The 27,814-nt window shown below is 42.2% G+C and overlaps 1 protein-coding gene across 3 annotated transcripts in view; it reads left to right on the forward strand.

Annotated features, from left to right (window-relative positions):
• Positions 1-27,814, forward strand: part of LOC135310854 (ras GTPase-activating protein 1-like) — a 137,524-nt gene that overhangs the window by 82,375 nt on the left and 27,335 nt on the right. For 2 of the 3 annotated variants that reach the window (XM_064439911.1, XM_064439912.1), the window contains exons 12-19: positions 5,535-5,622; positions 8,390-8,467; positions 10,933-11,090; positions 11,382-11,458; positions 17,321-17,493; positions 17,647-17,806; positions 17,979-18,121; positions 18,853-18,968. In XM_064439911.1, coding sequence (XP_064295981.1) covers positions 5,535-5,622; positions 8,390-8,467; positions 10,933-11,090; positions 11,382-11,458; positions 17,321-17,493; positions 17,647-17,806; positions 17,979-18,121; positions 18,853-18,968 — 993 coding nt within the window. Of the gene's footprint in view, positions 1-5,534; positions 5,623-8,389; positions 8,468-10,932; positions 11,091-11,381; positions 11,459-17,320; positions 17,494-17,646; positions 17,807-17,978; positions 18,122-18,852; positions 18,969-21,829; positions 21,968-27,814 lie in introns of those variants that run through there. The other variant, XM_064439913.1, reaches the window with a different exon arrangement.

Raw genomic sequence — 27,814 nt, forward strand, 5'->3', positions numbered from 1 at the left:
GGTGTTCCAGGGGCTTGTCAAAGGTCGGAGATGTCCTTGGTCTAATTGTTCTTTTATTAATATGTGGGCTTGTTGTAGACTTTCCCGTTTGAGCGGCCACTGCCCGACCCATACTGGCTCTTCTGTGAGCCATGTCAGTGGGATTGGGAAAGTCCATGTGGCAGTGACCGCACCCGAAAAGGGGCACCAGCTGATGCAGGGGAGTCAGTGGTAAGTATCACGCCCAATTGATTCAGCACATCTCGCCCAATCAAAGCATGGACTCCTGCTGGCAACGGCATGACTGTGATGTATAAAGAGGCGACTCGGCCGTCGATAGTTATTTTAACTCGTTGTTGGCTGCGTTGAACTGGTGCTGTGCCTCCTACCCCTTCTACTCCATCGACCACATTCCTTAGTGGCCATTGAGGCGGCCACTGATTTCGTGCAACAATGGTGATGTCAGCTCCTGTGTCTAGCAGGGCAGAAAGCCTTTGGCTCTCACTACCATGGGTAATCACTACACTGGCGAGGGGTCTTTCATTCAGAGATAGAGTCAGGAAAGCAAGCCCCCCAGTGGATCCAAAGCCCTCTGTTCCTCTAGCATTGGTATCATTTGATACTAACGGCTGTGCCAGCTGTTGTATCAGTACAAGTTGTGAAAGTCTGCTGCCTTTTGGTATACATATGGGGGGAAAGGCAGTCTGTGCCACGATACAAATTTCTCCTTCATAATCACAGTCTATAACTCCAGGCAGAACAAACAATCCTTGCAAACCGCTTGATGACCATCCAAATAATAATGCTCCACACGCTTGCCCATTGATTATCAATGGGCCCTTTATTCCTGTCCTGATCTTCTGTGGACGAGTGTCTATCAAAGTGACATCTACTGCTGTTGCCAAGTCCAAGCCGAGGCTCCCTCTGGTGGCGGGTTGTAAATTGGAAGCTGGCCGGAGTTGCTCGGCATGACTGGTGGTGTGGTGACGGAGGGCTGATAAGTCACTGGAGCCGCTATTGGTGTCTGCGCGCTGCGACCCTGGGCGCTCAGCTTCCCGTTTCCCAAACGCCGGCAGGCAGCTGTATTGTGACTTTGAGCTTGACAGTTTTTGCACCATACGTTGGTTTCGCTGCACTGTCTCTTTATGTGTCCTGCTTTCCCGCAGCGGAAGCATCGAAAATTAGCCGGCCCTTTTTGGTTATTGTTAGGGTTTTTGGCTGGACCCAATGGGGCGAGAGCGGCACAAACTTGTTGCTGAACCTGTACCATTCCTTGCCCAACTTCCCTCAATGCTTCAACTAACATAGCTTGAGGGCCGGTAGGTACTCGACTCATGCGTTCAAGCATCACCTCAATACCTGCGTCTAAGGGAACTGTAATTAAAATACTTTTAGTAGCATGGTTGGAGTTTTCCATAATACATTGACGCAGCAATGGGCCCTTCATAAAATCAGGTAAGTCGGCACGATTTAACGCTTCTGTAACTCGATCTACAAATGTGGCAAAAGGCTCTTCCCTCCCTTGTTTAATCGACATGTAAGAAGGGGTGACTGGTGCTGTTTTGACATGCTGTAAGGCGTCCCTTGCTAGCTTCATTGATTCTCTTACTACATCAGGGCCTGTCTGCATTTGCATGTCTATGGACGAGAAGGGTCCTATTCCCATAAGTTGTTCTACTACTACTCCTGCTAGCGGATCGTTTTGCTGGCGCTGGGTGTTTGCCGATCTATCACATAGGGTGTGCCAGTGAGCCTGCCATAAAAGCTGCTGTGACTGTTTCAATATGAACTTCATAATATTTTTAATATCTTCGGGACAAAGCAGCCCGCTTCCCCAAATGTAATTTAGCATCTGTCTGGTTGGTTCACTGTGTACACCCGATTCGCTGACAGTACTTCTCAGCTGGTTCAAGATTTTCCAATCAAGAGGATTATGGTGTGCTAATAAATTTTGATTGTTAGCAGGGTCTGGTTGATAGATGACAGGGAAAGCTTGAGCTAGCAAGTCGGCGGTCTCTAGGTCCCCATTTTGTAATGCCTCTAACCCGATTTTCCGCCAGTCAACTTGGCTGCACACAATAGGTACAGAACGGTGACTAGATGGCGTGCTCGGCTTATTTTCCTCCACCGGAGAGACTGCATCAGATGAATTTTCAATACTTTCACCTCCCTTTCCCACGCTCATTCCTTCTCCGCTAGTTTCCACAGATAGGGGTCTTCGAGGTACAGTAACTGGGATCCCCGAGAAGGGAGGCGAGGGATTATCTAAGCCAATTCCAATCTTTCCAGCATTGGGGTCACAGTTGTCTAGCCGATCAGAGGCGGCTGTTGCTAATCTTTTTTCAGTTTTATATTTTCTCATACAGTTAATCACTTCCCGCCAAGGTTTCATTAGCTTTTTCGCTGTCTTATCGTCATCTATCACCAAGTCCCACAAACAATCACCATAGGCTCTCCACTCCTCTACTTCAAAAATCGACTCCGGTTCTTTAAAAAACCCTTTCGCTTTGCCCACTGCAACTAGTCCTGACAAGTCCTTTAACTGACTTACTCCCCGCTTTTCTAAAAAGTGCTTTAATAATTCAAAAGCTACCTCGACCTCCATCGCCCGATGTGAGGATAATCAGCGTCGTTTGTACGGCTCTCGCTCCCGGGTTAGCTTCAACTGTGGAAGGCGGATCCCCTCTTGAATTCTGAGGTTGGGTCCAGGCCGGAGGGTCGGAAAGTATCAGGAATGATGCATAAAACGACTCCTCTTTTGCCCCCTGGCTGCCGTCTGCCAGTGCGTCTCCGTCTCTCGCTGCCGTATCAGAGATAGTCCTTTTCAGGTCCCTGTTCGGGCGCCATTTGCGGCGAGCGAGGAAAGCAAGCAGACAACTCAACGTGAGTGATAAAGCAAGCTTCAGCTTTATTTTAAGTCGCAGCGCTTTTATATGCTCTTGTAAACAAGCTTCAAGGTCACGGGTTGCGATACTTCCTTAACAAACAGTCTAGTTCTGCCCTTCGTGCCAAATTTACTCTCAAGGTCGACGTGTCCTTCGCCTTTCTTCCTCTTCTTGGTAACTTGCAGATTCTCTGTATTTTTCCATCAGCAGGTCTGATACCGGGTCTGTAGTCAGGCAGATTCTCTGTATTTTTCCATCGCATACCCATAATCCTCCAGCCCGCTTTCTATCTCAAACAGCTTATCGCGGGACCCACATGTTGCTTCAATCCTATAGTTTCCCACAGTCTCCTCCTGGAGAAATTAATGCGTTGTGGCCTAGACAAGTGGTCTGTGCAGTGGGTGGGGAATTGGCTGACAGGCCGCACCCAAAGGGTGGTGGTAAATAGCTCCTTTTCCAAGTGGCAACCTGTCACTAGTGGAGTCCCCCAGGGATCAATATTGGGCCCAATGTTATTCAATATCTTCATAAGTGATCTGGATAATGGCATCAAGTGTAGCCTGATGAAGTTTGCGGATGACACCAAGTTGAGTGTGGAAGTAGACACTCCAGAAGGGAGAGCTGCTCTGCAGGGAGATCTGGATAGTCTGGAAGAGTGGGCCAGCAAGAACCTTATGGAGTTCAGCAGGGACAAGTGTAAGGTCATGCACCTGGGAAAACATAATCCAGGAGTGCAGCACAGACTGGGATCCACCTGGCTGGAGAGCAGCTCTGTGCAAAGGGACCTGGGGGTCCTGGTGGACAGGAAGCTCAACATGAGCAAACAGGGTGCTGCTGCAGCCAAGAAGGCCAACAGGATGCTGGGTTGCATCAAAAAGGGCATCGCCAGCAGAGATAAAGAAGTCATCATCCCACTCTACTCAGCGCTTGTCAGGCCACACCTGGAGTACTGTGTACAGTTCCGGTCCCCGCTATACAAAAAGAGATGTGGACAGGCTGGAAGGGGTCCAGAGAAGGGCCACCAAGATGATCAAAGGACTGGGAAGGCTGCCATACGAGGATAGGCTGGGAGAACTGGGTTTGTTCAGCCTTGAGAAAAGGAGGCTTAGAGGGGATCTCATCACCATGTACCAGTACTTAAGGGGTAGCTACAAAGAAGATGGGGACTCCCTTTTTACATGGAGTCCCATGGAGAGGACAAGGGGTAATGGACACAAATTGCTCTTGGGGAGATTCCGATTGGACACGAGAGGGAAATTTTTCACATTGAGGACAGTCAACCATTGGAGTAATCTCCCCAGGGAAGCGGTTGACTCGGCCACGTTGAACACCTTCAAGAGTCGTCTGGACAGGGTGCTGGGCCATCTTGTCTAGACTGTGCTCTTCCCAGAAAGGTTGGACTAGATGATCCCTGAGGCCCCTTCCAACCTGTGATTCTGTGATTCTGTGAAAGAGTGGTCAGGCACTGGAGCATGCTGCCCAGAGAGGTGGAGTCACCATCCCTGGAGGTATTTAAAAGATGTGTATATATGACACTTCAGGGCATGGTTTAGGAGACATGGTAGTGTTGGGTTGATGGTTGAACTTGATGATCCTAGAGGTCTTTTTCAACCTTTAATGATTTTATGATTCTAAGCAGCTTCTAAGAAACACTGTACTGTGAGTTAAAATATAGTTGGATAATAGGTAACAGTAAAAGTGTGGGTAGAAGGAGATGCATGGTTGCACCTGCTTGGGAAAGCTGTTGGTGAAGAACTGTAGCTGAGACAAAATTCCTCTAATATTTTAAGTAGGTGGTAAAAACTTCCTTTCCCCTTTTCTCAGAGGTATAGTGAAGGCTGTAGGTTTGCATGTCTTTGGTGACAGTGATTTAAGTAGCCCCTGGCCTAGCTACTTCTTGCCCCCCCTTCCCCTCCCTAATCCTCCTGTGGGCATGGCCATAAAACGCCATGCCAATATTTCCCTAAGCAATGGATGGGGGGAAGGGAAGACTGAAACATCATTTGCAAGTGAAGTAAGATCCTTCATGTAACCTTGTGTTTGGGAGACCTAAATTCCCTTGAACATAATGTGGAAGGCCATGAATCAAGTGTGCACTTTAGCTTGTAATGTGACAGTGCAAAATATTTTTGATACTTCTTGACAAATGAGTGTAGATACATGAAATAGCAAAGATGCTATAATTGCATTTAAAGCTTTAGTAGTTTATATCACATGTATTCAATGATTAGTATGTGATTCAATATGTGTTTTATTGGTTGTGAGAGCTGTGGAACACTTTCAGATAAGGAATTCCTTATGTTAATATAGTTTCCTGAACTCCTAAGACAACAAATCCATAATACATAATTAATTGGTTGGGAACTAATGCTGAACCTGTGCATTATTTAAAATGTTTGTGGGGAATAGCACTCATTAACAAGTCTTTTATGTTATCACGTGTATTTTGCCTCAACTGTAAGTCAGTGTATGTGCATATTCAATAAAAACTCTTCCAAGTTTCTTAAATATTCTGAAACAAACTAGTTGAACTGCAGTGCAATTTTCTTGAAATTACATAATTCATTCAAACCAAAATGCACTTTTGAAGCATGTAGAAACTTTTCTTGTTGGGGTTTTTCCTGTTTCCAAGTGTGATGATGCTACATTTTTGTTTTGTTTGTTTTTAAGGCCAAACTGTTTTCAGATAGTAGTTCAGCACTTCAGTGAAGAGCATTACATCTTTTACTTTGCAGGAGAAACTCCAGAACAAGCACAGGTGAGAGCTTTTGTTGGTAAATATAATTTTAAATGTAATTTTTTGTTTTGTAGTATTTAATATTATCCTTTTCTAATAGAAAAGAAAGTGTACCACAGATGGTGGCTATGTCTGCATTAGCAAATATTACCATGCAATAGTAGCAGATCTGTAAGGGAAATAGTTGGTGTTGAGAATCCAGTACCTACATTACCTGTACTTTAGGGATTTTACTTTGGACAAGTTTTAGTCTGGTCCCATGGACTAAACTTCCATTAGATATTTCTGGAGAATATCTTTTGGAGTAGTTCACTCCAAAAAAAAGTTGTTTGCTCTCCAACACTCTTCCATGTAATGAACCAGAGCATGGTAAGTGGGAGTTCTGATTCAAGAACATGTTCCTGGTATGAACTAAAATGCTAATGCAAATATGCCCACCAACCAAAATCTATTGAGCCTTTTACAGTTATTTGTCCTGCCCATAAATTGGTCGTTGTTTGTAGTCTTAGGCCCTGATCTTGCATGAAAAATAAGGGGGGGAGGTTTATTCTGTTTTACATTAGTATCATTTAGCTATTAGCTCTCTAGCAGTTAATGTTTGCTGATTAAGAATTATAGGAATGGAGTCTAATTCTCTAGCAGTCTCTCATGAACAGAAGAGCATATGGAAGATGTGACAATGTTCTTATTCGTTAAATTGTTTTGGTGTTCCAGAGCTCTGAAATATACCTGTTGTGTCAGAAGTTAAGCTATGCGTTTGATTTTATTTAAGAATGTGTAGTAGACAGAATATCCTGTCCTGTTTTCTGAACATTTGGTATAATCTGCTTTTGGTTTAGATTTGCTTAACGCTTAAGCTGTTCAGTGTATTTACACAGAATACTGGGACTTCTTTTGTAAAATGATTCTGGTTCAGGCAAGTCAGATGTTTTACTGATACTTCTGTTCTTAGAAGGTACAGCTGTCTGTACCTTGTAACATTTCACAGAATAGTTTTGTTGGTATACTAAGGAAAACTTGATGGATTTCATATAATGTGGTAAATATGAAAGCAGCTGTCCAATGGATTGCATGTTATCTGAGGTTTGTACAAACCACGGACTGTAGCCTTGTATGCTAGTGTCATTGTGAATACTATGGTGCATTGCTCATACTTGCTGCTGTAAACTTTGGTATTTAAGGGGATAGGTTTTCCTGTTAGGAGGGAGAATAAAGATGACTTTGTATCTAGGAAATATTAGATTAATTTAGAGTATTTAGTAGGTTCTGTGGTTCTTTCTTTGCTTTTCCTTATTTGAGTAAGAAAGTAAGCTAATGAAAATATGATGCATAGTTGACAGTTCTTCCTTTTATGGAAGGTTTTGAAAGCTAAAACTTTACTCCCAAAGTGGTTTACCTGATAATAGCTGCAATATAGGATGTACCTGTATTTTAAAAATGTGGAAGGTAAAGGGTAAGACTGAAAATGTTTTTTTCTTTAATGGTATTATTAAATTGTACTTTGAGAGTAGGTAGCAGATCTTTGAGCTACACCCTTATGAATGTTAATCAAAGCCTAAATTTTGTGCTTCATAAGAGCTCACAAACTTTGGGGGTGGGGGGTGGTGGTGGTGGTGTGTGTGTGTGTGTGAAAACATGGGAATGAGGCTATAGCATATCTTCCACCTTCCAAAGTATCTACTCTGCTTTATGTGTTTGAGAGCAGAGAGAATGGGGGTGTAGGTTATACTTTTCAGTGTTTTTCTGTTAATGCTGCTTTGTTTTTTGTTTGAAGCATATGGAGTAAAATATGACTGCAATATAAAAATAGAGGAGAGAATGATCAGAATAGTTTGACTTGTTGACTGTTATTTTCTCAGCAGCAACCAAGTCTTGCTTCATTTTACATACCATCTTTATTTAATTATGACTAATCTGGAAAATTGATAAAGGTCACACTGTATATCCATTAGTAATGCTTGATATTTCTAAAAGAGAAACTTTCAGATTTGCAAATGCTTTAATTAGTTTTACTGAGAAAGATATGAATTTTGCTTTACAATTCAAATTTTCATACTTTGAATTGCATACAAGTTGGTTCCTTTTAAACTAAAGTAACAACTTCAGATACTTCAATGTATGTTTTTTTTAGACATGTCTGTTCTATTGCAAGAAGCTGAATCTGACTTTTTGTTACTGTGCTGGTTTTGGCTGGGATAGAGTTAATTTTCTTCACTGTAGCTGGTAAAGTGCCAATGGCACATTGATGCTTTAGTTGTTGTTAAGTAGTGGCTAAGTGTCGCTAAGTAGCGCCTATAGTAGTCAGGGACCTTTCCAGCTTCCCATGCTCTGCCACGTGGGCAAGAAGCCGGGAGGGACGGGGCCACAGCCAAGACAGCTGACCCCAACTGGCCAATGGGATATTCATTCCATACCACGTGATGCCATGACCAGTATATTAACTGGGGCAGTTGGCGTGTGATGGAGGTGGTTGCGCCTCGGGGACTGGTGGTGTCCTGGTGCGAGCGGCTGCGTCACATGCTGTTTGTTTTGGTTGTTCATTCCCACTTCCTTGTTCTGGGTTTCGCCTCTCTCTCGTTATTTTGCTTTTCATTGTGTTGTTGTTATTCTTGTTTTATTTTAATTACTAAACTGTTCTTATCTCAACCCACAACCTTTCTCACTTGTACCCTTCCGATTCTCTTCCCCATCCTGCCGGTGGGGGAGTGAGCGAGCGGCTGTGTGGGGCTGAGTTGCTGACTGGGGCTAAACCACAACAGTTACAATGTTTTGTGCCTTTCTCTCTTAGGACTGGATGAAGGCTCTGCAGATGTTTTGCAGTTTAAGAAAAAACAGTCCAGGGACATCAAATAAACGTCTGCGTCAGGTGAAGCTATATAGTTACGGGGGGGAGGTTGTCTCCTTATTGCAAAATGATGATTATACATCTCAGAACTTTCCTTTCAATAATAGTAAAGCCTGCATGTACTTTCTTTTTCTTAGAGTTATGCAGTATCTTTTTTAAACCAACTGGAATGACTTCCACTTTATTATAATATCTATATACACAAAGAACAATGTTTTTAGGCAATTGGCAGATGCTTTGCTAGGTATTAATTTCTTACCACATTTGAGTAAAAGTGTTAAGAATTCAGCATTTGTATTGTCTTAACTCTTACAATTCACCAGATTTGACAGACACGTATCACGTGTAACCAAAATACTAGTATAACTAATATTATTCATTTTTCAGTGACAAATATGTGTTGAACTGTGATTATAGCTTAATTTCTTTTGGTCTCTTGAGAGTACTGTTGTGGCCAGAATTTCTTTCAGAGGTAAAGGACAGATAGTCATAAATGGCTACATCAGTGATGATTGGAAAATAACAGGAATCAAGAATCACTGGTATCTTTGAATGCTATGAATGTTGGAAGTAGCTGTTTTATCAGTCTATGGAAAAAGCAATAAAATGGGGTTTTTTAGGAAATGCAGAATTATTCTGTGGTTAACATTAAAGGTGACTGAATACTTCTGAAGAACCAAACTAAATTAGGTAAATCAATATATGAACTGGTAGAAGAAATTGGGAGCCACAAAAGCAAAGCACCTACAGAGTGATCATCTGAACTAATTTTGTACTTCCAAAAGCAAAGAAAATGTTAGGCTGCATGAAGGAATAGAACAGAAAATAGATGCTATTTAATATTTATGTTATTCTCATTGAGGGTACAGTTAGTTTTGATTATATTGTATCAAAATACATAAAGGAAATCAGAAAATTATTTTCATTATAGGCTGGAATGAGTAAAAGAATTTCCAAGTAAATGAAAGTGTGGGAAGTATTGGACTATTTAGAGAGGTGAAAAGTATAAAAAGCATGAATGATCAAGGTAGATAAAGCATATAAAGATTAAAAAATCATACTTCCATGACTGTCTTACAGAAATTATATCAGTTTCAGGGTTTCTTGAACTGTTTTTGAAACTTCTGGTACTAAATATTTTGATTTAAATGGAATTTTGACCTGATCAACTATGACATTTCCATATAAATTGACTTCAATTTATATCAGTAGATATTTGATTAAGCTATGACTTGCATGCAATTCAGAAGTTTGTAAAATTGTAGACTGTTTAAAATGTATTTAATGTAAATTATTTCAGAGAGTTCACTTCTTATTTTTGGGAAATTAAATTTCCAAGTGCTGTTATTTTGAGAATCTATAGTACAGACTAATATCTTCCTTTTAACAGGGAGAAAAGAGTGTACTGTGTTAAACAAGGGAATTTTATGTAATCTACTGTAGTTTAGAATAGAATACTTTCTGTTGGAAGGGACCTACAAGGATCATCTAGTCCAACTGCCTGACCGCTTTGGGGCTGACCAAAAGTTAAAGCATGTTATTACAGCCATTGTCCAAATGCCTCTTAAACACTGACAGGCATGGGGCATCGACCACCTCTCTAGGAAGCCTGTTCCAGTGTTTGACCACCCTCTTGGTAAAGAAATGCTTCCTAATGTCTGCTCTGAACCTCCCCTGGCACAGCTTTGAGCCATTCCCACGTGTCCTGTCACTGGATACCAGGGAGAAGAGATCAGCACCTCCCTCTCCACTTCCCCTCCTCAGGAAGCTGTAGAGAGCGATGAGGTCACCCCTCAGCCTCCTTTTCCCCAAACTAGATAAACCCAGACTCCTTAGATGCTCTTCATAGGACATTCCTTCCATCCCTTTCACCAGCTTTGTTGCCCTCCTTTGGATGCATTCTGGATGCATCCTTCTTAAATTGTGGGGCTCAGAAGTGGACACAATACTCAAGGTGAGGCCACAGCAGTGTTAAATACAGCAGGATGATCACCTTTTTGAGCAGCTAGATATAGTGTTTGATGCACCCCAGGATGTGGTTTGCCCTCTTGGTTGCCAGGGCACACTGCAGACTCATAATGAGCCTAATCTGTTAGGAAAGCACCAAATATGGCATTGTGTTTGGAGTTGTCCATGGCTCTTACTCAAAATACAAGTCTTTGACTTCAGTAGAATTTTCTATGCATAGAAAAGTTAGTACTTGCAAATCTTAATGTCTTGTATCGATGGTTTTAACTCATCTTATTTTTTACTTTTAAAACTATGGTACTGGAGTTTTATTTTCAAGTTGAGTTCCTCTTAATTTGTCACTGGTGCCTCTTAAAATCTTGTTCCATTATTCCTGTTCTCTGCTCTTTCTATTAGGAAATTGTGTTTTGTATTTAAGATTTATACCTTAACATTAAGCCTTCACATGGGTGGGAATTCCATTCTTTCTTTTTAAAATAAATAAATAAATAAATAAATTTTGTGTATATTTTCTTTAGGTCAGCAGTCTTATTTTGCATGTAGAAGAAGCTCATACGCTCCCAGTAAAACATTTTACTAATCCGTATTGTAACATCTACCTGAACAGTGTCCAGGTAGCAAAAACACATATCAGGGAAGGGCAGAACCCTGTGTGGTCAGAAGAATTTGTCTTTGAGTAAGTCTAATCTTATTGAATTACTGAATTTCACTTGAAAGTTGCATTGCATTTAAGATTCTTTACACTGTACTATTTTGCATATGTTTTTTAAAAATACTGTATGCATGGTTATATAGCAGCCATCTTTCAGCCACAAATGCATGGGTAGAATTTTATGTATGCATAAAGTATTTTTGTTAATATAATTGTCTTTGGCTGATCATGAGAACTCAGGATTGAAATAACTTTAGAATAAGTTTAAATGTTGGCCAAGTATAGTATTAATTGAGGCTTTCTGTCTTCCTCTAGTGATCTTTCATCTGATATTAATAGATTTGAGATAAGTCTTAGTAACAAAACAAAGAAAAGTAAAGATCCAGATATATGTAAGTATTTTTCTGTAAAAGATGCATATATATTGCAACAACAGTTTTCATTGCTCTTGTCAAACATTGTCACAAGATAATTAAGTATATTCTGTGATTACCACACAGCTGTATTGGTATGTTTTGGATTTCTGTTACTGATTCTACATTAATGTTTTTGCAAAAAGAACCTGCATGTGTTTTAGTAGTAAAATGCACGGTAATCCAATCCTATGTATCTGATGGCTTTTCTAGCTCTATTCTAGTATACCTATTATGTTATACTGTGACCATGTTTACAAAAAAAAAAAGAGGTAAGAGAAGCTGTCAGAATTAACCTGCTCTATAAAATGTTACGTTCCACTGAGTTAATTTCTTTAATCTGTTTTAAGCCCAACTGTGTGGAGTTTCTTTTGTCCTTTTCAGTTTTTTTGGTGCTTCCAGTGAGAAAGAGGGAGGGAAAGGTAGTACTTTCCTCACATATAAAAATGCAACTTGACAGTCTGTAAAACAAAATTTGCCTCAGTCCTGTGTCATCCTGTTCTTCCCCCCCGTTCTATCTTATCTGTGTTCCCAAGAATTTACTTTCTTCCTGTTTTGTGCACAGCTTCTTTAGCTGTTTTGTTTCTGTTTTTCTATTCCAGCAAATTACTAGCAAGATGGTAAGATTTATCAGCTTAAGAAAAAAAAAAAACCAAACAAAAAAACCACCCTCCCCCAAAACCCCACACCTGGATTCTTTTGGTTTTCAAGGTATCTTGTTTCCCACCATACTTGTCTTGTAATTTCAATCCTTGCCTCCTCTCTGTTGCCTGCAGTGCAGACACCCCCCCACCCAAGATTTGTTTCAGGTACTTTTCTGTTGTGTTCAGACCTGTCCCAAAGCCTGGCACAGTATTTATAATCTGTTGCTGTTGGTTTTGGTTTGCATGTATTGTGTTACTGGCCTGTTATGATTGCCTCAGCATCAATTTCTTTCTCTTTTTTTCCTCTCAAAGAAGAGATTTGTAGGGAAGCTTTGACCAAAGTAGAAGAATTACTAAGACTGAATGCTCTTGCAGAACCTAATTCAATTTCAAAATTCTTGCCCTTTCCTCTGACTAGAGAAGTTTCTGCATAGCAGAAGGAAAAAAGGTGTATTTCATTTGACAGACAAAAGGACTTTCTAATTGCAGTTGTGACCTTGTTCTTGCACAGTTCTATTCATATGAGCTAGAAAATTCTTTATCTGGGACAAAGCTTTGGTTAGTAAAAGAACCTTTCAAAGGATGATTCATGAATGGAATATTTGGTAACTTCTTTTAAAGTTTTTTTTTTTTTGTAGTTTCCTACTCTCTGTCAGGATTAAGGAGATTGTGCTACCTTTAGATGTATCCAACTGATGGAGTGTTATAGATTGTTTGCATATATAGGTCAAGAGGATTGGCAATGTTTCTTGATTATGGTTAGGTAGACTCTTAGAGTATAACCTAACAGTCCTTTCATTTTGGGATAAGGATTAGACCATATCAACTTGAATTAACAAGCACCTCTGCCTACATCCCCATCCCTATTAAATATTTGAAGTATATGGACGGGAAAACTGACCTAAAAGAGACCTTATCCAACTTGCCTGTCTGCTGTGTTGCCTAAACCCATAACCTCTCCAAAAGCAAGAAAATGGGTTGGTTACCTTTCTGAACATTTCTCCTTTGGGAGTAATGTGAAGCTCATCTTCCCAGCTAACCTGTTAAGTCAACTTTCCTGCTTGTTTTTCCTGTCATATAAAGGAGATTGAGGGCCCAAAAATCTGGTATTGGTTTCACTTCTTTTTCTTCCATCATAACACACAAAACTAAATACCAAAATGATATGAGTATGAAGGCTATTTTTTTTCAGTATTTGTGGTGGGTTGACCTTGGCTGGCCACCAGGTGCTCACCAAGCTGCTCTCTCACTCCCCCTCCTCAGTGGGACGGGGGAGAAAATAAGATTAAAAACTCATGGGTCGAGATAAAGGCAGCTTAATAAAGAAAGCAAAGGCTGCACACAGAAGCAAAGGAAAACAAAAAGATTTATTCTCTACTTTCCATCAGCAGGCAATGTCCAGTCACTTCCTGGGATGTAGGGCCTCAGTATGCGTAGTGGTTGCTTTGGAGCACAGCACTATGAGGGCTGCTATGAGGAAAGTTAACTTCATCCCAGCCAGACCCAGTGCAAGTATTTAAAAATATTTCTTTAGTTCTCAAGTCTTTCACTTTGAAATTTGCCTATTAGGAGTATTCATTCTATTATTATTTTTGTATTTTTTCTTTTAAAAGGTATTGCAAATATTCAGAAATTATACTAAACACTTCAGCATCAATTCTAGTTTTCTTTGTTTCGCTAACAGTTTGTTAATAATTTATTCAAATAAATATGTAAATATGGCTTGGAAAAAGAAAAAAAAAAAACCCAAACCAAAATGTCTGGAATATATTGTTAGATTTCATCTGTTGCTACTGAAAATTGAGATGCTCAAATTTGATCAGTTAAATCGGTAAATGTCTCAAGGCAGTTCCACATAGGGTTCAGCTGGAGTGGAAGTTCTGGTTTGGTTTTGCACCAAGATAGTTGGTTAATTTCAGATTAATTCATGTTGAAAAAGAAAACATTTTTATATTAGAGGCAGTCACCTCATGCAGTCAAGTCTGTAGTGCAAAATCATAGAATGGTTTGGATTGGAAGGGACCTTAAAGATAATCTAGTTCCAACCCCCCTGCCATGGGCAGGGATACCTTCCACTAGATCAGGATGCTCAAAGCCCCATCCAACCTGTCCTTGAATACTTCCAGGGAGGGGGCATCCACAGCTTCTCTGGGCAACCTGTTCCCCTGTCTCACCACCCGCACAGTTAAGAATTTCTTCCTAATATCTGATCTAAATCTACCCTTTTTCAGTTTAAAACTGTTACCCCTTGTCCTATCACTGCACTCCCTGATAGAGTCCCTCCCTATCTTTCCTGTAGGCCCCCTTTAATTACTGGAAGGCTGCTATAAGGTCTCCCCAGAGCCTTCTCTTCTCCAGGCTGAACAACCCCAACTCTCTCAGCCTGTCCTCATAGGAGAGGTGCTCCAGTGCTCTTCGTGGCCCTCCTCTGGACCACAAGCAGGTCCATGTCTGTCTTATGTTGGGGGCCCCAGAGCTGGATGCAGTACTCCAGGTGGGGTCTTACAAGAGCAGAGTAGAGGGGGAGAATCAACTTCCTCGACTTGCTGGCCACACTTCTTTTGAATGGCTTTCTGGGCTGTAAGCACACATTGTCTCTCCTTTCAGGCAGTTTGTATTTGCAGTAGTGCCACAGCTTGTTTTTGAAGTTGGTATTTGAGAATATGCAGCTGTAGGAAAAAAATTGTAACTGTGCTACACATTTATCACTTCTGTGGCACTGGGAAATGAGCCTACTATGGCAGGTTATAGGCTTGGCTCCTTCCCTCCCATACTCTCCAGGAAATATGTGCTAAACACATTAAGTGCAAAGTATGTAGTAAACACTCTTACATAGACATGGGTGGACTTTGGACAAGGCGGAGAAACTCTGGACCCTATCAGGCACTTGTTAAAAGTAGTAACAACGTATTGTCTATCGATGCTAGGTACCAAAAATAAGATGCTGACAGCTCCTTCTCTGAAGGGAAAAGTTTAAGAGGTTCCAGCCCTTAAAAGCTCCTCACTGCCTTGCAAATGGATTGTGCTAACATGTCGGTGAGCTGTGGGTGGGAAAGCCAGGATTTAGTATGTCCATGTATTGAGCAATTTCTTCTTTGTCAACATTTAGATAGGCTTTTATTCTGAATCAGTAACTGTAAATGTTTTTAGGTAGTTTTTTTTTTTTTGAGGGAGTGGCTGCTTTTGGTTGGTTCTAGTTGGGTTCAACAAAGGCTTCACTGTAAACTTAAGTTCATTTCCATTCTGAGGAAAACATAAGTTTGAACCACTTTTAAGTTTGATTTCCAGGTTATAATTATCAATCAAAATATAAAGTTATTCCTAAATATTAATCCCTAATCTTTATTTGCAAATAAACCATTAAGAAACCACAGACTTACTTATTTTTGTGCTAATGTTCATAATGTAAAATATTCTTAGATCAAGATTGTTGTATATAGTTATTAACTGTGCTTGCAGTGGAGGGATCAACTATTGATTTTTTTTTTCCCTGTATATTTGTTATTCTATCATAATGTGCTAGACTGCAAAGTGTAAACATCCTTAAATTCTCAACTAATGGCAGTCTCTTATTGAACATAGCCTAAATAGTTCAATATATGTTGCTAAGTAGCAGAAAGTGTTCCTTTAAAGTCTTTGAATGTAAATTACGATAAGTATTCTGCAGTCCATATATTGATATTTCTGTTTCAATCTTCTAAGATCAAAAACAAGATTATAGCATTTATATTATCACTAGGAAGTGCTACTATATAACCATGGGAAAAATTAAATCATCAGATTATTCTGACTCCTGTATCTCACTGTTCCTGTCAATGAGATATGTGCCTTATATGCGCAAGCAAAACAAGAAGGAAGCATGTTGCTCAGCTGAGAACATGAGAGCTTTGCTCAGAAGAAATATTTTGGGAAAGTCAGTCAATTATTTAGTCTAAAAACAGTCCAATCCACACTTGTGATAAGTAGCAGATGATGATGAATCGGTTTACCCACTACTTGACTGACTTGAATGTGTTACCTTATCAGTTCATGAACTCCAAAGAATATGAAATATGTAGTGTGTATTAGAAATGTGATGTTATTCTGTTCCATTATCTGATTGTGCAAATGATGTCCCAACATTTTGCTGAATTGGGGCAATGGAAAGTCTACTAGAACTGTTCATAGGCTTTGTAGAAAAGTGAAAAACAAGCATGTGATGGTGGTTTTGATTGTGTTTTCTTTTTTTCTTTTGGGGTGTGTTTTGTTTATATGTGAGGAACTTGATTAAAAGTAGATTTCATTGAGAGTTGCAGGGAAAAGGGTGTTTGCTTGGAAGTTCCAGACAGTCTGACAGGCTAAATGTGAAACTGAAACTGTGTATCTCCTCTTGGAACTTTGTGGGTATATCATAGGTAGAATGGTGTCTCTGCAAGCATCTGGGGCCCTTCTATGTGAAGTAACTCAGTTTAGGAGGGCATGTGCTTATTTTGGAATGGTCAGTGGTCTGATTGATGCAGCTTACCAGTGAGCTGTCAGACCAGACTTTCAATTATGGTTGAATAGGCTGGTGCAGGTCATTGCTTAGTAGTTTTAAGGTACCAACACCACAAAAAAAGTGAATTAATGATTTTGTCATTCTTGGTTGACTTTTGTCATTATTTGGGCAGTAAGCTGTCTGGGAATGCTTTTTTTTATATATGGTTTGCATAAACTGTTACAACCTTAACCTGGGAGTTCCTAAGTATTAAGGAAATGCATCTGGCAATATTTGGGAAAGATGTAGTAATGCTAATAATAAATACTAAAAATAGTAACAAAGTGGTTCAAGAGCAGACCTAATGGAGGTATGAGCCCAAGGCTTCAAAAGAGGACAATGACTTCTAATCACTTTACCTGTTTTAATTTTCTGATTGCTGCCTAGGTTTGCTAGGGGAGAGGTGGGCTTTTTCCCCTATTTGGGTGTTAAAAAGAAAACTTTGTTAATATCTGTGTGTATACATTGTTTACAGCATGCTTTATATTTCAGCTTCAGTTTTCAGGAGTCTGTTAAACCATCTAAGAGATAATCTGTCAATATAATTGATGGCACAAATATTGATCATTTTTTATTAATACTCTTGCTGAAACAAGATAATGTGCTGAAAACAAACTTTTTTTTATTCAGTACTAGCACTGTTTTGCTGGAGATAACCTACTTAATGCTTTTTTCCTAAAGTGTTTATGCGTTGCCAATTAAGTCGATTACAGAAAGGACAAGCAACAGATGAGTGGTTTCAACTCAGTTCCCATATACCACTGAAGGGTATTGAGCCAGGATCTTTGCGTGTTCGAGCACGATATTCTATGGAGAAGATCATGCCAGAAGAGGAATACAGTGAGTTTAAAGAGGTATTAAGCTTGTTTCCTCAGTTTTTCTGTCAAAATTAACTTTCTCTGTGTTTGAGAGAGATTTCAAAAACATTAAGAGACATCACTAAGTAGAATTTGTAATGACTGTTATGTTAGGACAAGTTTCTGAACATTATTCTGTTTTTCTTTCAGCTCATACTCCAGAAAGAGATGCATGTAGTCTATGCCTTATCACATGTTTGTGGACAGGATAGAACACTGTTGGCTGGCATTTTATTGAAGATTTTTCTTCATGAAAAGCTTGAGTCACTGTTGTTACGAACACTAAATGACAGGGAAATAAGCATGGAAGGTACTGTACTAATTAACATTTACTGAAACTCTGGGGAGGGAAGGGCCCCCATGTCTTTGTTTCTGTCTCCTCCCTTAATTACATCATATATCAAACTGTGAACACAGCATATTTTTCCCCTCTGCTTTTTGTTGTCTCCTTTTCCCAACTTTTCACTTAATTTTTTTTTCAGATGAAGCTACTACTTTGTTTCGTGCCACCACTTTAGCAAGTACACTTATGGAGCAATATATGAAAGCCACAGCAACACGTTTTGTTCACCATGCACTGAAAGACAGTATATTAAAGATAATGGAGAGCAAGCAGTCCTGTGAGGTGATACCTTGAACTATGTTTTCTTAAAAATTTTGATTTGTTGAAGTTATGATCTACTGGTTCTTTGCTTTGGAAGCATTTATTAATCCTTCGGAAATCATTTCAGTACCGGAACTGAACTGCTTATGAGTTTTTTCTAAATGTTAGCTTGAACAATGTTCATAGCATCACTTTTAAATAAGTTTTTAAACTCAAATTTCATTAAATTATGTATTTAGTCTTTAGCAATTGTAGGTTCTTTTGTAGCAGTTACTCAGTGGCCTACCCTAAATAACTTGTGGTAAGCTCCAGATATACTAGAAGTCAATGTCTGAACTTAGTTTCATTTTAAAACTCCCTTACATTAACTGCTTGTGTTAGATCCTATCTTTCTTTCTAAAATGACCCTCCTATCTTCTGTTTCACCTGAACTTAATTACAGAAGGGGAGGGTGTCTTCAGAAGACTGGATTAAAAGATATGAAAATATATATAGTTAAAAAAAGATGGGTAGGTATGGATAGTGTTAAATGTCTGTGCTGTTAAAAGCACAGCACACTAGAACTCTAAAAAATTGCTTTTTCACATTAGTTTTCTGGCTAACCCTTGAAGCAGATTTATAAGTTCTGTACAAGTCTGAGATTTGTACAAGAGTAGAATATTTATTTTGAAATAGTATTCAGTGTGTAATATCAAATTCTATGTGTAGTTCTATTCAAGAGAAGAAACAATATTTTTTCCTTTCATTTTTAGTTAAACCCCTCAAAATTAGAAAAAAATGAAGATGTAAACACTAATTTGGCACATCTACTCAGTATACTTTCAGAATTGGTGGAGAAAATATTCATGGCTGCAGAGATACTGCCTCCGTAAGTTTGCACTATTCTGTTCAAATTTGTACTTGAAAATTGCTGTTTGTGTGATTTACATTGCACCATAAAATGGTGTTCTTATTTGTTTATCTTATGCTAATCAGTCCTAAGACTAATTTCTTTAGGGATGTTATATGTACAGAGAAAAAAAATAACACTTGAATGAATTGTGCTTTTTGCACATGTGGTGGGTTGACCTTGGTGGGATGCTAGGTACCCACCAAGCCGCTCTACAGCTCCCCCTCCTCAGCTGGACAGGGGAGAGAAAATATAACAAAAGGCTTGTGGGTTGAGATAAGGACAGGGGGAGATCACTCACCAATTACTGTCACAGGCAAAACAGACTTGACTCGAGGAAATTAAATTATTTTTATTGCCAATCAAAATCAGAGTAGAATAATGGGAAAGAAAACCAAATCTTAAAACACCTTCCCACCACCACTCCCTTCTTCCCAGGCTCAAATTCACTCCTGATTTTCTCTACCTCCTCCCCCCTCAAGCAGCGCAGGGAGATGAGGAATGGGGATTGCGGTCAGTTCATCACACATTGTCTCTGCCACTCTTTCCTCCTTGCACTGTTTTCCTGCTCCAGAGTGGGGAGACAGTCCTCCATGAAGTTCTCCAACATGGGTCCTTCCCACAGGCTGCAGTTCTTCACTAACTGCTCCAGCGTGGGTCCCCCATGGGGTCACAAGTCCTGCCAGCAAACCTGCTCCAGTGTGAGCTCCTCTCTCCATGGGTCCACAGGTCCTACCAGGAGCCTGCTCCAGCAGAGACTCTCCACGGGTTCACAGCCTCCTTTGGGCGCACCTACCTGCTCTGGCATGGGGTCCTCCATGGGCTGCAGGTGGATATCTGTTCTACCTTTAACCTCCATGGGCTGCAGGGGGACAGCCTGCATCACCATGGTCTTTACCATGGGCTGCAGGGGAATCTCTGCTTCAGCGCCTGGAGCACCTCCTCCCTGTCCTTCTTCACTGACCTTGGTGTCTGCAGGGTTGTTTCTCTCACATATTCTCACTCCTCTCTTCCAGCTGCTCTTCCACAGCAGTTTTTTCCCCTTCTTAAATACATTATCACAGAGGTGCTACCGCCGTCGCTGATTGGTTCAGCCTTGGCTAGTGGTGGGTTCATCTTGGAGCCGGCTGGAACTGGCTCTGTCGGACATAGGGGAAGCTTCTCTCAACTTCTTACAGAAACCACCCCTGTAGCCCCCCCACTACCAAAACCTTGCCATGCAAACCCAGTACAGAACTAAAGCTTTTGGCTATCACACGTGCTTTTCTTTGAGGCAAAAGCTACTAGATCCAAGGGGGCAGAGAAAGAAGAAAAAAATTAAAATATCAATATATTATCTCCACAAAGAGGTAGAGGACAGTACTAGGTATCAGGCAACTGTATATATTTAAGTTCGTTACAAATTCTTTCCAGTCCTCCTACTCTGAAAAAGAGATGAAATTATTGACAGCATTAAAAATACAGACGGGTGGTATTAGAATGACACCCTGCTGTGATAACTTCTCTTTATCAGGGAAATGCACAAGTTATTTTTTTCCTTTTTTTAAAAAAGCTAAAATAACTTTTTCAGACTGAAACCACGGAATAAGAAGTGCATAGCACTAAGTTTTCTTTTGCTATTTTATCATTAGCTTTTAACATAAACAAAATGCTGAATTTTGTGTTGTGTACTGGGTCTGGCTGGGATGGAGTTAATTTTCTTCATAGTAGCTGGTATGGTACTGTGTTTTGGATTTGTGACTAAAACAGGGTAAATTACACCAGTATTTTTGGCTACTGCTGAGCAGTATTTGCAGAGTGTGGAGGTTTCTTTTTTTTTTTTGTCCTCCTTTTTGTTACTCAGCTGCTGCCTGCTGGTGTCCGTCCCATCCCGTCCCGTGTGTTGTGTTGTGTTGTGTCCCGCCCTGCCGCTGCCCCCCCCCCCCAAAAAAAAAAAAAAGTAGACTGTGGGTGCATAAGTGGTTGGGAGGGCACGCAACCAGGACAGCTTGACCCCAACTGACCAAAGGGATATTCCATACCATATGATGTCATGCTGAGCAATAAAAGCTGGGGAAAAGGAGGAGGAAGGGGGGTGTTCAGGGTTATGGCATTTGTCTTCCCAAGTAACTGTTATGCATGATGAGCCCCAGTTTTCCAGGAAGCGGCTGGACACCTGCCTGCCAATGGAAAGTAGTGAATGAATTCCAATGCTTTGCTTGTTGCATGTGCAGCTTCACTTCACCTATTGTCTTTATGTCAGCCCATGAGTTTTTCTTGCTTTTGCCCTTCTGGATCTTTCCCCTATCCTGCTGAGGGGGAGTGAGCAAATGACTGGGTGGGGGCTTAGCAGCTGGCCGGGGTCAACCACCACAGTCCTTTCTGGTGCCCAATGTGAAGCTTGAGAGGTTCTAGATGATGACAGATTTGGTCTGAGTGTGCTAGACTACATTTATAGTTGTTATAGCTGTTTAGTTGTTACTTGGCAAGTTGTTACTTGCTCTTGCTGGTCACAATGTTGACTTGTTTGTTATCGATACTGGTTTATTTGTTCCATCATCTGCTCCATGGCATGGTCCATCTCTTGCTCTACCTCAAACTCTAGAGCTCGTTAATGGCTGCTTTTGGCTTTTGCAGTTTGCTGTGCTGTTTATCACTTTGTTGTGTTTTGCCTGGGAGACCTATGGTAAAAGCACTGGCCTTGACCCTAATCTGGTGTTTGTGCTGTGCATTGCTGTTGTCCCAGTACTCTGGGAACCAACTCTCAGAGACAATTAACAATTACACCTTTTTCGTCATCTTCTCCGGGAAACATTTTGTGGGGGAAATGAAGAATGGCAGCTCCTCTTTCTTCTCCTCAGGGGTAGATGTTTCCTGCCTTGCTACAATGGCTCTTCAGTTTCTGGAATATCCTTGTGTAACCAGAATACTTATATTGGTATGTGTTGTGAATCTAATTCCAGCTTTTCAAAAGGGTAACCGACTAATGCCACACAGGGATGTGCCCTGAGGCACATGAGTCATGGGTGGCAAAGTATGGGGGAGAACTTGGGCAGGTACCTAGAGCGTTCCCCACCCCCCACCTCCAATGGTGTGGGACTTGAAACCTGAACAGGCATGGAGTGGTACTGAAGTGACAGAACACTTGAAGAAATTATGCCTTGTCTATATTAGAGGCACAACTTCTAGCATTGCGCTGGGGCCTGCTCTACCCCTACTGAACCTCTGAGGGCTCAAGAGGGTTTCTGGATCTGAGCACATAGAAACAGACACTGTAGCTAAGCCAGAGACCGAACCCTCAACTATAACAGTCATTCCTATAGTCAAGAAGAAACAGTTGAAGTAGAGGTCCACAAATTTAGTAAGGGAGGAAGAAACTCCTCCTGAGGGGAGAGCAGGAGGAAGAATCAGAAGGGGCAGCCTGTTCTGCAACAGAGCAGCCACAAGAACAGGAGAAGGAAGTGATGTGCCTCAAGGGTCCGTACTGGGACCAGTACTATTTAATATCTTCATCAATGACATAGACAGTGGGATCGAGTGCACCCTCAGCAAGTTTGCAGATGGCACCAAGCTGAGTGGTGCAGTTGACACACCAGAAGGATGGGATCTCATCCAAAGAGACCTGGACAAGCTGGAGGGGTGGGCCCATGTGAACCTCATGAGGTTCAACAGGGCCAAGTGCAAGGTCCTGCACCTGGGTTGGGGCAACCCCCAATATCAGTACAGGCTGGGGGATGAAGAGATTGAGAGCAGCCCTGCAGAGAAGGACTTGAGGGCACTGGGGGATGAAAAGCTGGACATGAGCCAACAATGTGTGCTTGCAGCCCAGAAGGCCAACCATATCCTGGGCTGCATCAAAAGAAGCGTGGCCAGCAGGTCGAGGGAGGTGATTCTGCCCCTCTACTCTGCTCTGGTGAGACCCCACCTGGAGTACTGTGTCCAGCTCTGGAGCCCTCAACACAAGAAGGATATATGGAACTGTTGGAGTGGGTCCAGAGGAGGGCCGCAAAAATGATCCAAGGACTGGAGCACCTCTCCTATGAGGACAGGCTGAGAGAGTTGGGGTTGTTCAGCCTGGAGAAGAGAAGGCTGTGGGGAGACCTTATTGTGGCCTTTCAGTACTTAAAGGGGGACTATAGGAAGGATGGGGACGATCTCTTTAGCAAGGCCTATTGTAACAGGACAAGGGGTAATGGTTTTAAACTAAAGGAGGGTAGATTTAGACTGGATATAAGGAAGAAATTTTTTACTATGAGGGTGGTGAAACACTGCAACAGGTTGCCCAGAGAGGTGGCAGATGCCGTATCCCGAGAGACATTCAAGGTCGAGTTGGACTGGGCTCTGAGGAACCTGATCTAGTTGAAGATGTCCCTGCTCACTGCAGGAGGGTTGGACTAGATGACCTCTAAAGGCCCCTTCCAACCCAAACCATTCTGTGAAGAGGCTGAAATCATAAACGAATCAGAAATCACCCAGTCCCTTGAGCAAGCTGTGAGATATGTGGAAAGATTATGGCTACCAGCCAGATGAGCAAATTATCACCTGGTTGCTCCAATGCTGGGATATTGGGGCCAACAGTCAGGAATTAGAAGGTAGGGAAGATCGGCAGCTGGCATCCATAACAAGGGACCATGGAATCAACAAAGGGACTGAAAGAGGGGCAACAATCCACGGCCTCTGGAAGTGGCTTCTGTTGAGCGTAAAGACAAAATACCCTCTCAGGGAAGGTCTTGTAAACTGCCAAAGCAAGTGGGCCACGACTGAGGAAGGTATTCAGTATCTGAGGGAATTAGTGGTGGTGGAGGTGACCTACAGCAACACGGACAATAACCAGGCCTCCAAAGATCCAGATGAAGTGCAGTACTTGCAGTCCATGTGGCAGAAGTTTGTATGGAACACTGACATTGTATGCCAGCACCCTGGTGATAATGTACTGGACAGACATCAAGGCACCAACTGTGGAAAGACTGGCCTGCCAGCTCTGGTGCTCTGAAGAGAGTCTCTCTTCCTCCCTGACCCTACAGTCGTGTGTCTCAGCTGCGGAGAAACTGTACCAACAGTTCCAGCAACTTGAAGAGAATACCTCTTTCTTCTTACCCCTACAGCCTGGTATCTCAGCTATCAAGAGTGCCATATGAAATCAGCCTTTCTCTGCTCAAGGGAAAGGGAACTGTGGGCACATGCCATGTGCTAACCTGTGGTTCTAGTTCTGCAACCACAGGGAAGACATGGGGAAGTGGGGCATTGCACCTACCTCAAACCTAGAAGACCACATACATGAATTCCAAGGAAAAACAGCAGCCGAAAAGGCTCCATCCAGAGAAGATTACTGTTCCAGTTGCTGTTGAGCAATCCCTGTGTCGTGGTTCAGCCTCAGTCAGCAACTAGACACTACGCAGCCGCTCGCTCATTCGCCCCTCACCCCTATGGGATGGGGAGCAGAATCAGAAGAGCAAAAGAACATGTGGGTTGAGATAAGCACAGTTTAATAATTACAATAAAAATAATAATTATAATAATAATTATTATTATAATAATGACGATAATGACAATATAATAAAATGGAAAAGGAAAAAAACCCGAAACACACACAATACAACCGCTCACCACCCACTGACCAATGCTGCCCCTCCCCGAGCTGCGACTGCTTCCCCTGTTCCCCGGCCAGCCCCTCCCAGTTAACATACTGGACATGACGTTACATGATATGGAATATCCCTTTGGCCAGTTTGAATCCACTCTCTTAGCTGTGCCCCCTCCCCTCCCAGCTTCTTGTGCACCTGGCAGAGCATGGGAAGCTAGAAATGTCCTTGACTAGTACAAGCACTACCCAGCAACAACCAAAACACCTGTGTGTTATCTCAACATTGTTTTCATACTAAGTCCAAAGCACAGCACTATGCCAGCTGCAGTGAAGAAAATGAACTCTATTCCAGCTAAAACCATGACAGTATCCACCCCTTATTCCATATCATTTACACCATGCTCAGGTCCCATACTATCCAATATAATTTCAATAACCACTACCCGCCTTCTGATCCTTTAACAGAATATACAGATTTCATTTATCATTCCCCTAGTCTATGGACCACCCCTGTAAAATGTCCGTGAAATGTCCATTGAGTTCATTTAGTCCATGACTTCGGGTTCCAACTATTGTGCGATTCTTTCAGAGAGGTACTGTGTGTGGTGTTGGATTGTTGCATGCTGAAGTCAGTCCTCATTCCATCACGGCTGCACTGTTACTCCTTGTTCTCTCACTGCTCCACTTTGCTTCGTTCAATACAAAGTCCATTTCTTTTATTAATTTGGGAGATTCCCAGCATGATACCATTGATATGCCATATAACAACCATAGTAGTGATGACATACAATATTATATAACAATTAACAGCATATTTTTCAGTTCATTGGCTGTTTTCCCCCAAAATCAAATCCCCTTGAGGTACACACCGGACTCCTCCATCCTCCCACATCACCCACCAAGTGCACCCAGGTCCTTGAGCAAACGCAATCAAATGAATGGGTTTGCCTTTTCCTGAGGCAGGAAGAACCCAGACAGTTTTCCCCAACATATTTTTTATGTGCACTACAGGGAGTTTATCCCCTTCCACAGTACGTAAGGGTTCTGACTGGGCAGGGCCAGCTCGCTTAGCAGATCCCTTAGTGGTGACTAACCAGGTGCCTATTGCTAAATGTGTATCCCAGTGTTTAAATATTCCACCCACCATTGCTCTCAGTGTAGTTTCTAATAGTCCATTGTATCGTTTTACTTTCCCAGAGGCTGGTGCATGATAGGGGAGGGATGTGATACACCCACTCAATGCCGTGCTCTTTGGCCCAGCTGTCTATGAGGTTATTTCGGAAATGACTCCCATTGTCTGACTCAATTCTCTCTGGGGTGCCATGTCGCCACAGGACTTGTTTCTCCAGACCCAGGATAGTGTTCCCGGCAGTGACATGGGGCACGGGATATGTTTCCAGCCAGGCAGTGGTTGCATCCACCATTGTAAGCACATGGCGCTTGCCTTGGCGGGTTAGTGGGAGTGTGATATATATAGTCAGTTTGCCAGGCCTCCCCATATTTATATTTCAGCCATCATCCGCCATACCACAGAGGCTTTACCCACTTGGCTTTCTTGATTGCAGCACATGTTTCACATTCATGGATAACCTGCACAATAGCGTCCATGGTCAAGTCCACCCCTCGATCACGAGCCCACCTGTGTGTTGCATCTCTCCCTTGATGGCCTGAGGTGTCATGGGCCCACCGAGCTAGAAATAGTTCATCCTTATGTTGCCAGTCCAGATCCACCTCAGCCACTTCAATCTTGGCAGCCTGATCCACCTGCTGGTTGTTTCAATGTTCTTCAGTGGCCCGGCTCTTGTGATTGTGAGCATCCACATGACATACTTTTACAACCAGGTTCTCTACCTGGGCAGCAATATCTTGCCACAATGTGGCAGCCCAGATGGGTTTTCCTCTGCGCTGCCAGTTGCTTTGCTTCCACTGCTGTAACCAACCCCACAGGGCATTTGCCACCATCCAGGAGTCAGTATAGAGATAGAGCACTGGCCACTTTTCCCATTCAGCAATGTCTAAGGCCAGCTGGATGGCCCTTACCTCTGCAAACTGGCTCGATTCACCTTCTCCTTCAGCAGTTTCTGCTACTTGTCGTGTAGGACTCCATACAGCAGCCTTCCATCTCCGGTGCTTCCCCACAAGACTACAGGACCCACCAGTGAAGAAGGCATATTGCTTCTCATTTTCTGGCAGTTTGTTATACAGTGAGGCTTCTTCAGCACATGTCACCTCTTTCTCTGGTGATAATCCAAAATCTTTGCCTTCTGGCCAGTCCATGATCACTTCCAAGATTCCTGGGCGACTGGGGTTTCTTACTCGAGCCCGGTGGGTGATCAGTGCAACCCATTTACTCCATGTAGCATCAGTTGCATGGTGTGTAGAGGGGACGTTTCCTTTGAACATCCAGCCCAGCACCAGCGGTTGGGGTGCCAGGGGCAACTGTGCTTCAGTACCAACCACTTCTGAAGCAGCTCAAACCCCTTCATATGCTGCCAATATCTCTTTTTCAGTTGGAGTATAGCAGGCTTCGGACCCTCTGTATCCCCGACTCCAAAACCCTAGGGGTCAACCCCGGGTCTCCCCTGGTGCTTTCTGCCAGAGGCTCCAGGTCGGACCATTCTCCCTAGCTGCGGTGTAGAGCACAGTTTTAGTAAATCTTGTCCTGCGCAGACTGGCCCAAGGGCTACTGCATGAACTACCTCCTGTTTAATCTGTTCAAAGGCTTGTCGTTGGTCAGGGCCCCATTTGAAATCATTCTTTTTCCGGGTCACTTGATAGAGAGGGCTTACGATCAGACTGTAGTGTGGAATATGCATTCTCCAGAAACCCACACGCCCAAAAAAGCTTGTGTTTCCTTTTTGCTAGTTGGTGGAGACATGGCTGCTATTTTGTCCATCACATCCATGGGGACCTGACGATGACCATCTTGCCATTTGATTCCTAAGAACTGGATCTCTTGTGTGGGTCCCTTCACCTTACTTTGTTTTATGGCAAAACCAGCTTTCAGGAGGATTTGGACTATTTTCTCTCCTTTCTCAAAAACTTCTTCTGCTGTGTTGCCCCACACAATGATGTCATCAATGTATTGTAGGTGTTCAGGAGCTCCACCTAGTTACAAAGCATTATTGATCAGTCCATGGCAAATGGTAGGGCTGTGTTTCCACCCCTGGGGCAGTCGATTCCAGGTGTACTGGACGCCCCTTCAAGTGAAAGCAAACTGTGGCCTGCACTCTGCTGCCAGAGGGATGGAGAAGAATGCATT

Source organism: Phalacrocorax carbo (genome assembly GCF_963921805.1).
Source record: "Phalacrocorax carbo chromosome W unlocalized genomic scaffold, bPhaCar2.1 SUPER_W_unloc_3, whole genome shotgun sequence".
Lineage (NCBI taxonomy): Eukaryota > Metazoa > Chordata > Aves > Suliformes > Phalacrocoracidae > Phalacrocorax > Phalacrocorax carbo.